At 41.5% G+C, this 10,409-nt stretch overlaps 1 protein-coding gene across 1 annotated transcript in view; it reads left to right on the top strand.

Moving 5' to 3' along the window:
- The window catches only part of si:cabz01090165.1 (leucine-rich repeat and fibronectin type III domain-containing protein 1-like protein), a 428,959-nt gene that overhangs the window by 418,292 nt on the left and 258 nt on the right, over positions 1 to 10,409 (top strand). Inside the window, exons 12-13 of the mRNA XM_032510641.1 lie at positions 7,713 to 7,896; positions 9,098 to 9,314. Coding sequence (XP_032366532.1) covers positions 7,713 to 7,896; positions 9,098 to 9,314 — 401 coding nt within the window. The remainder of the gene's footprint in view (positions 1 to 7,712; positions 7,897 to 9,097; positions 9,315 to 10,409) is intronic.

Here is a 10,409-nt window from a genome sequence, read left to right as displayed (position 1 = left end):
TGTGTGTGTGTGTGTGTGTGTGTGTGTGTGTAACAGAGTGAATGAGTGGGTCCAGCATTAGCACTAATCCTGCGTGGCCTAGTTCACAGCTCCCATGTTTCTCTGCTTAGATATCATTCCAGCGATAACTTCTCGTTCTCTTTCTCTCTCTCTCTCTCTGCAGCCCAGATTACTCTTCCTTTGTTCTTTTTACAAGCTGCTCTCTCATCTCTCCTCCATTACTATCTGTCCTCAAATTAGTTAAGGAATCAGAACAGGCTCTTGATCTTAAGGGTGGCGTGTTTCTGCCACACAGCAGCTTAAGTTCAAAAGGTGAAAACCCACTTACATCCAGTGCAGAAGCTCGCTTTGTCCACGTCGTCTGAAATTGTCAAGAAGCCCTAAGAGATGCAGTCGAGTGTGTCCAACAGCTTGGGTGACTGGATCTCCTGGAACTAATCGAGAATTAGACCCAGTTAGGGCGCCAACTAACTCAATTCAATTGTTGATTAATCTGGTGATTATTTCCTCAATTAATCGATGTTTGGTCTCTAACATGTGATGGTTGTGATGTTCGATTCCCACTGCCATACATCAACCAATGTGTCCCTGAGCAAGACACTTAACCCCTCGTTGCTCCAGAGGCGTGCCACCTCCGATATCTAGCAATTGTAGGTCGCTTTGGGGTTTTTGTGATCAAATGTTTAGTTTTATATTCAGAAAAACATTCACGAGCAGTTACAAACAACACACTGGGACATAGGAACGTGTCCCAGGGCACAAAATCCCAGAGAGGAAAAACCTTTTGCACTATCATCATTACACACAGTCTGCCATAGTATCTCACCTTATCATGGTCAATGCATTTTTGTGAGTGATTTTAATTTGTATTCTATATACCATACATATATATATAGATATATATATATATATAATAATATTATATAGTGTGTGGGTGTGTGTGTTTGTTGTGTTATGGTTGTTTGCTACTGGATACCTACATTTTCCTTTAGATAAAGTACATTATCTATCTATCTATCATTCATATCTATCTATCTAATCTATCTATCTATCTATCTATCACACAAACAGACACACACCACACAACACACACACACCAGACAGACCCATGACAGGGACCCAATCTCTCACACACACACACACACACACACCACACACACACACACACACACACACACACACACACACACACACACACACACACACACACACACGCACACACAGAAAAGGCTACAGCATTAAGCATCAGCTAATGACTGTAATGTAATGTCAAAAAAAAAACGGTGAAATGTGAAAAAAATGTCGGAAAGCCCAAGATGACGTCCACTGGCTAGAAAAACGTGCTCTGGTTTATCGGCATTTCTTTAAACCAATCATCTTGGGCGGTGCTAAGCCCCGGTGCCGCTAGAAAACAGCATCAGGAAGCAACTTGTTTTGTTGGAACATGTGTTCGTTTAACCCTTGTGTAGTTCTCGGGGTAAAATTTGACCCGTTTTCAAAGTTTTTCTATATCAGAAGTTACTTATCAGAAGAACCAAAATGCCCAAAAATAACACGGATGCATGGATGTTCTTTGGTAAATTTAATGATTACTTTTTTTTAAATTTGGGCTGTTTTATTCAGCTTCATAGCATTTGAAAAAAAAACAAAGTTTAAATGGTTTCAAATCAGAATCCTGACCATACATCCTCTGATCTCAACTAAAAGGCAAAATAATTCATAATTTCGGCTTTTTTAAGCAAAAACAAAGAGGAATAATGTCATATAAATTAGGTTTATTGACCATGTATAAAAAAAGCTTTTAAAAAGCTGGAAATTTGGACCCTGAAGGACAACAAGTTCATGGTCGACGGGAAGACAACACAAGGGTTAAAGGTGCCCTTCCACATAAAAAACATTTTTACCCTCATTTTTTCAAATCTGTTAGGTAGGTTTGTGTTATGTGGCTCTATTGCCACTGAGAAGGAATAAGAGGAGAAATCAGGCCAATCACAACAGCTGGTCAGTCTGACGTCATGCTGCCTGAGCTCATTAATATTCATGAGCTGGGTAAAGAATGCTGACATCCAGGCTCTCTTAGCTCGTTGAATATTAATGAAATCTGAGAGTCTTGCTGCAGGCTTTCCATACCACGCTAGAATGGCTTGAAACAAGATAACCAAGGCAACCGAATCCATGGTATAACTTCAGACATTAAATTAAAGTCATGGAATACATGTGGCAGGGCACCTTTAAAAGTAGTTTTAGTTGTTTCCAGTGGGGCAATCCCAGAAGTGGAAGGTCGTGACTGATCAGCGGTGGATGTGACGATGTCAGGTCACCAACCTGCCATAAATGTAAAAATGGACGTGTCTCCAGCTTTGAGAGATGTTGAGTAGGCTGCGTCAACCAATCAGGACAGAGACGTTTGTATTCACTAGAGTCGGCAAAGGCAAAGAGACACAAGTGGAAATGGACCAAATGGACAAAGATGGGTGGGCCACTCCAGGTCGATACATTCCAATCATCTGTCCATCAGCACGGTGTTAACTGTCTCTGCAGCACTGGCAGCTTTTGACCCCACACTATAAAAAGGAAAAGTTATTTTCTCATGTCTCCGACTACCTCTCGTCTTCTCTCTTGCTTCTGTCATTTCTGTTTGTGTTGTGTCTCATCTTCGCCTCGTTTCTCTGCATCCTCCACTTTGGCACTTGTTTTCTCCCCCTCACGTCCCCTCTCCATCTTTCTGTTTCCTGTCGACTCTTGTGGCCTCTTCCTCATCACTTTTCCTCACAGTCTTCTTTGTCTGTCTTCTCCATATTTCCTCTTTTTCACTATCCATGCCATCTTCCTCCCCTCTGCCTTCATTCTCCCTCTACCTTGTACCCTTGTGATTTTCAAGATGAAAGGGCGACGTCCTTCTGGAGCCGAAGAGACACGGCTCTGTCTTTCCTCTCTTGTACTTCAACTCCAATCATATGTGTTATTGGAAAGGTCCTCTGTCCCTTAATTGTGTTAGATCTCTACTTCTGTTTGTCTCCAGGACAACTGGAACAGACGTCATTACAACCAGCAACAACATCAATACAACATCAATACAACATCAATACAACATGTGTGTGTGTGTGTGTGTGCACGAGGAATGTAAAGGATTATGATTACTGTAAAGGTGGACTGGCAAAAAAAAAGCATCAGTGTGTCTTCCCACAGATTAGAAAGCAATTTGGGGGAGGTGGGGGGGGGGGGGGGGGGGGGGGGGGGGGGGAATGAAGCTTGGTGGTTATGTCAGCAAGGTAGATAGAAATAGAAATCTTCAACCAAATAATCACTTTTTTACACAAAGTCGCAGTCTTTTCTACAGAAGAAGATCATTACTTGGCATCTGTGTATCAACACAGTCTTGCCGCTACAAATATTGCGATACTCTGCTGTATTGATCCCCCCCCCAACACACATTGTTCACCATGTTCTGGCATTTTTTAGACCAAACAACTAATCCGTTAGTCGAGAAAACAATCACCTGATTATCGACTATACCAATAGTCGTTAGTAATTTGCGGTGAACTGACACAGAATGAAACACCAACATGTAAAGACCCTTTAGCGAGACCTTTTTGCATTTAACACATACCTGCGTGCAACAATGTGCAATCAAAGTGAAATGTTGCTCTGCTGAAATGCAGCTTTTATTCTATCAACTCAATGTTCAATGCAATCAGACTGTTCAACCAATCACAACATCCATGTTGTGATTGGTTGCTTCTGGCACTTTTAAAAGGTTAATATCAAACACACTTATTGGCACTTCAGACCCAGTTAACAGTGAAATGAGAACACATGTTAACGATTGTGCACATGTGCCCTCTGGTCAGTGATGGAAATGGCTTGTACGTGATCTGGTCCTGGACCAGCTGATGGGTCGTCTGTAATTACATTCCAGCAAACCTCCGATTCTCACAATGTAAAACGAAAGTGAGAAATAGTTTGCGCATCCGCCCCGTGATTGGGATCCTCTCCAAATATTAGTGGGCTCTTCCTCGGCCCATTCTTCACCCTTCCGCCAACTTTCATGATAATCAGGCTAGTAGTTTTTCTGTAATCCAGCACACAATCAAACCAACAAAAAAAACGGACAAACCAAGCCAAAAACACAACCTCCTTGAGCTAACACCACACCAAAATTCAAAACCCAAATCAAAATGTTTTCATATAGCACTTTACAGGAACCAGCAGGTCTCCAAAGTGCTTCACATCAGAAACCAAGAGTAAAAACACATCATACAATAGAAAGAATGAACATAGACAACAGTAAAATCAGAAAAAGTTACAAAAGGTTGAGTTTGGACCTAAAAGAGCTGAACTGTAATAGTGTGAATACTGGGGGGGGGGGGGGGGGGGGGGGGGGGGGGGGGAATACCTGGACCTTGGAACTTCTAAAACTCGCTGATTTGACAAACGCAATGACCTGTTAACCCCCAGAGTTGAAGTTTCAGACAAATACTCTTAACGCCTGATTTGAACCCAAACCACAGTCTTTTTCTAAAGTTCAACCAGTAGTTTTGGTACGTGACCAAACTGCGACATGTTTTAATTGCGGTCATACACATTGCATTACTAGTTGATGTAACTCAGTAGAGTTGGGTTGGGAACCGGAGGGTCGCCGGTTCAAATCCCCGTACCGACCAAAGTACGGAGTGTGGATTGGTAGTTGGAGAGATGCTATTTCTCCTCCTGGGCACTTCCAAGGTGGTCTTGAGCAAGGCCACATACACCCCCTGCCCCAACCGCCCAGGGTACTGACAGCCCCCCCTCCACTATGACATCTCTCCATTTGTGTATGAATAGGATCTGAGCATGTGTGTGTATTTCAGGCCTGTGTGTGTAGTGATTACTAACAAACAGAGTGTAAATTTCCCCACTGAGGCATCCATAAACTGTGTAAATGATTACTTATTATAATAAATGTTTTAAAAAAACAGTAATTCATGCATACCATACCGTACCAGTTGTACTTTGCTGCTGGCAAGGTTCCTCTGCGAGACTCTGAGACCGTTAGGGTCGGGAGATTCGATTCCCCACAGCCAGTAGTGGCTTTTTCTCCAAACGTTTAGTAAACAGTGGACGGAACAACTCATCCAGCACGACATTAATACAAGAAATAGTTTGTCAAATAGGTTTTTCCCAAGTCCTCTTATTCTCCAACTTATTGCATGAGGAAGAAATTACTTGGGCATTTCATTGTGACGGAGAAGTCCATTCAGTCTGTCTGGTTCAGTACACACACACACACACACACACACACACACTTTAGCCCAGAATAATAGTCACTCAGTGAAGACTTTCTCCTGTGGTTAAGCTCGGTGCCTGGTATTACTGGAGCATCAATATTGGACTTTCAAGGAAACGCTGTACAGGAGAAAATTACAAAATCATAACAATGTTCCAATTAGTTAATCTGGCAACAGGGGAGAGTTCCCTCTTTGGGTTTATGAGTTTTCAAATGAGCAGGAAGCCTTTGACACCCACGAAAAGCGCCCTGATGACAAACAAAATGTGTCTCTGTCTTCTACAAAACAACACGTGTATGCCAGGGTTTCCTCGGAGACTAAAAAAGTCTAAAATTTTAAAAATCAAGTGTTCTGCGTCTTAATAATTTTAAACAGGTCTTAATTTTCCTGTGTCCATTTAACGCCTCTAATCCTCATTGAATTTTTTTTTTTTTTTTAATTTTTCTGAGGTGTTCTTTCTTTGTCTGAATATAATTCACTGTATATGTAAAGATCATTATTACTCTAACTCATGCAATTTGAATACATGTGCAAGGACTTTTGTGACTCTGCATTTCGTAGTATTTGTATGTGATATAAGTTAAATTGTTTTTATAGTGGTGTTAAAATTTCTTAAATTTGACTTTGTAGTACCTGCAGAAATCCTGGTATGCGACAAAATAATCTAAACTTCATGGTGCATTTACTGGCTTTTTTTTCTTCTTCTTTCAACCACATCTCATGCTTCTTTCTCCATCCACTTGACCCCTGGTATAGGACGTTTTGTCCCCTTCTCGGTCGATGCTGTGACGTTTCTTTGGTCCGGTGGTCACAGCTTCATTTAGAGCGAGAACATAAAGCTAACCAACCACAGGAAACAATCTGAAAGATGAAGAAGGGGCCTGGACTGTCACTCTGAATGTCCCTCGAACTAATATAAACACCAAAAAAAAAAGAGTATGGAGTATTACAGACGTTGCAGCTGGTTCTCTGACCTATTTACTGTGTGTGACTTTTAAACACGGCCTTTTCTTATATGGACTGGATAGAATGAATAGTGGTTAAAAAGCCGCTCTATAAAGAAGATAGATAGACAGATACATCTATTGATCCTTATGGAAATTCATCTTGCACAATACAGCTCATCAGACAGACAACTTATTCCGTAATAAAATGCTGGTAGGAATAAATGATTTGGCCCAGTTGGTTTTTAAGGACTGCACCCTATATCTTCTGCACCTCATATGCCTGGAATAGGGGATGAAGCCTGTCTTGTGTAATTTACTTTTATTTGTTACTGACAAAGACCCGGCCATGGAGCAGAAAGTTAAAACACTCTCAGTAGAGAACAACAGAACAGTGTATACATTAACTTTCAATGTAAGTATTGCTGTATAATAATTAGTGACCGGAATATAGGAGCCATGTGTTTATAGTATGCTTGTTTATAGCTCATTTCACCGATAACGCAAGGTAGGACGGCACGGGGACTGACGATAATCATAGTCTATTTATGCACCTGGGCACCTTCATGGCCAAAGCTAGAGAAAGGGGGAGTCTGGGTTTGTACATGTTCTGTTGACAGCGTATTTCCCTTCATTACTATGTTGTTGTTGTCAGTAATGCCCTGGTCCCTTATCTCAAAACTGGAAATCTAGCCAATATGAACATGACTTTAGACTATAAAAACATGATGAAAATGGAAGAACCGTGCTGCCCAGGCTGGGCTTAGGGATTAGGACAGCAGTTCACGAGATCACACGTTACCTAGGCGACGTTTATTAACAAAGATGTTGCTGACACCCGCCGGTTTGGGTATTTCCATTTTGACGTTTGTTGCTTTCCACACGGCCGAGGCCCCGGAGACGGCGGTCTGATTCCTCATTTAGTCAAACTCTTGTCCTACAAGCTGGACAATGGGTCCGTTCTGTTCCCACACCACAACAATTAATACAAGATTAATTGTTTTTAATCTTGTATTAATTGTTATTAACTTTTATTCACTGTTCTTGATTTTGTATTAATATGTACAATATGTATACTTTTTTATATAATTTTTGACAATAATGTGTTTGATGTTTTATGTAAAGCACTTTAATACAAATACAAATAAAATTGCCTTGGCTTGCCAAAGTCTGTGAGTCATGACGTTGGGATTGGGTCCCAAAGTCCGACCCAGAGCGTCAAACTACGACGCTAAAGGAGGCTTGTTGCATCAGTAACAAACGCTAAAGGCACCTGACCGAGAACTTTTGGACGCGATGGGAGTGAGAATGAGTTTATAGCAGAAATAAGACCCTCAAGAAGAAAGTCATTATTGTTTCTCTCTCCACAACCGGGACCCCTCTAGTACAAATAATCAACTAATCAGATCCGAAAAAAAGAGTAAAAGGCCTTGCCTCAGATGCAAATCAGATGAAAACTAAAAGCCTGTAATGACCTCGTCTCTGTCTTCCTCTCACTCAGGATGATCCCGGCCAACCACAAGTACTTCCTGCTGAGTGACCTGGCGTCGTCGCGGGACTACGAGCTGTGCGTCCTGGCCGTCTACGACGACGGCATCACGGCCCTGACCGGCACCAAGCTGGTGGGCTGCGTGTCCTTCTCCACGGAGACGGAGTATGGACGCTGTCACTCCATACGAGACCAGGTGAGCGTGGTACACCTGTATCAGCCCGAAAACGTACGGGGCGGAACAGCAGGAATTAGGATAAACACGCGTCAAGTAGGAACGGCCAGTCATTAGTCATCTTTATAAAAAAAGAAAAGTCATTTTATATTTGTCTGTTGTTTACTGCTTGTATCTGTGCTTCTGTTGTTTACACATGTAAGGTGTCCCTGAGTGTCCAGAATGGCGTCCATAATTACTAGTGAGACTATAATGTTTAATTTCTTAAGATGCACTGTAACTTTTATTCTTGGGTTTTATGTGTCTTAACGTTTTTATTTTTTTAACTATCTATTCATGTGTTTTATTGGTTTTTAATGCTTATGACACTTGTGTTTTATCTGTTCTATGAATTTTCTTTTGAGGACAAGGAGTAAGTATTAAGGTTGTGTAATACAGAAAAAAGAAAGACTCGAAGGGTAGCACTTTAAAGAAAAAGTGTGAATGTGTATTGTTGAAAATAGTCACGAAAGGCAGCGCTAGATCGGCTTAATTAGAGTGAAGAAGAGTCCAAGGAGACGAAGTATCGTCTTAAATAATAGAGTCGTAAGGTAGAGAGACACTGAGGGGGTCACCAAGGAGCACTAAATGGACTAATTATTGGAAGGTAGTCTCAAGTGGTTAGGGGGTTAGGGTTAGGGTTGAGGGGTTAGGGTTAGGGTTGTTCGGTTTAGGGTTAGGGGGATAGGGTTAGGTTTAGGGGAGTTAGGGTTAGGGGGGGTTGCTTAGGGTTTGAGGTGTTGGGCTAGGGTTGGGAGTTAGGGTTGGGGGTTAGGCTTAGGGGTTAGAGGTGGTAGGGTTAGGGGAGTTGAGTTAGGGGGGTTAGGATTAGGGGGTTGGGGGGTAGGGTTGGTTAGGGGGTTAGGGTTAGGGGGGTTAGGTTAGGGTGGGGGGTTAGGGTTAGGGTTCGGATGTTGGTTGGGTTGGGGGGTTGGTTGGGTTGGGGGGTAGGGTTCGGGGCGTTAGGTAGGGGGTTAGGGTTTTATCTGTCCTAATGTTTTCATTTTTAACTGTTTGTACTTGTGTTTTATCTGTTCAACTGATTCTTTGTGAAACATTTTGAATCGCCCTGTTGCTGTTGCCTCTTGCTCTACAGATAAAGCTGCCTCGCCTAAAAGTTCCACTTAAAAAACGTTGTCTCGGCTAAGCGTCTGCATGCGTTTTGATCTCTCTCTCTCTCCAGTTCCTGGGAGGTACCATGATCATCATCATCGGGGGGATCATCGTCGCCTCTGTCCTCGTCTTCATCTTCATCCTCCTGATGAAGTACAAGCTGCACAGCAACCACTACAAGCAGAAAGCCGCCGCGCGCCACGCCAACGTCTGCTCCCAGACCAACGGGGGAGGGGGGGGCGCCAACGTGCTCGCCGGGCCTCCGTCCTCCTCCTCGGGGGGGCAAGGTAACTGGGGGGAAAAACTGGACGGGGGGGGAGACAAACATGTGACTTGTCTTTGTCATCTGCTCTTAATAATCGAAAGGTGTACATTCGTGGAATTGTTTATCCACGGAAATTAAAAATGGAAAAAAGTGTTTAACACAGAAGCAAAATTACGGATTAACCCAAATCAGACCCGTTTTTAAAAAGTTTCCGTTACTTTCAGCTAAATTTTCAAAAGAAAGTATTGTTGATGGTTCCCTACAACGCTATTCACAAATGAAATAATCAGTCTACCAGTTTCATTGCATTTGGGTGTTTTATTCAATTTTATAGCATTTGAAAAACAAAAATGTTGGAAAATGTCGGGAAAAGCTTCAAAAGCGCAGGATGAAAGCCACAAAAACATCAAAAGGCGCAAAAAAAGTGACAAAAAAACTTGGATAAAAGTTATAGAAAAAAAGTCAGGAAAAGCCTAATGTCTCAGTGTGATATTTTAATTGTTTGTATTTGCATATACTGTGTATTTAAAAAAAATTATATGGAAAAAGTTAAAAAATTGGAGCCGTTTGGGGAACAAAAAGTTTTCATTTTAAAATTATACCCAGAAAAAAACAAAGTTGCGTGATCGCCATTAGAGACGATACAAAAGATTGTGTATTTTCTGAGAATTTGATAGATGTAGGTAAAGGTTTATTTTGTTGTTGTTTTAATTTCAAAATGAAAAGTAACGTTGATGGTTCCCTACAGCGCTCTTCACAAGTAAAATAATCAGTCTACCAGTTTCATTGCATTCCGGCGTTTTAGTCAATTTGATACCATTTGAAAAACAAAAATGTCGGAAAAAGCTTCAAAAGCGCGGGATGAAATCCACAAAAAGGTCAAAAGGCGCCAAAAAAGTGACACAAAACTTGGATAAAAGTGACAGAAAAACAGTCAGTAAAAGCCTAACGTCTCAGTGTGATATTTTAATTGTTTGTATCTGCATATATTGTATACTTAAAAATTAACATAAAAAAGTGAATTTAAATTTATACCCCGAAAAACCCAAAGTTGCGTGATCGCCATTAGAGACGATACAAAAGATTCTGTATTTCCTGAGAAGTTTATAGTTTATTT

This window comes from Etheostoma spectabile, unplaced genomic scaffold, assembly GCF_008692095.1.
Source record: "Etheostoma spectabile isolate EspeVRDwgs_2016 unplaced genomic scaffold, UIUC_Espe_1.0 scaffold172, whole genome shotgun sequence".
Classification (NCBI taxonomy): domain Eukaryota; kingdom Metazoa; phylum Chordata; class Actinopteri; order Perciformes; family Percidae; genus Etheostoma; species Etheostoma spectabile.
The sequence above is the reverse complement of the archived record's forward strand: the minus strand, read 5'-3'. Positions and strand labels throughout refer to the sequence as shown.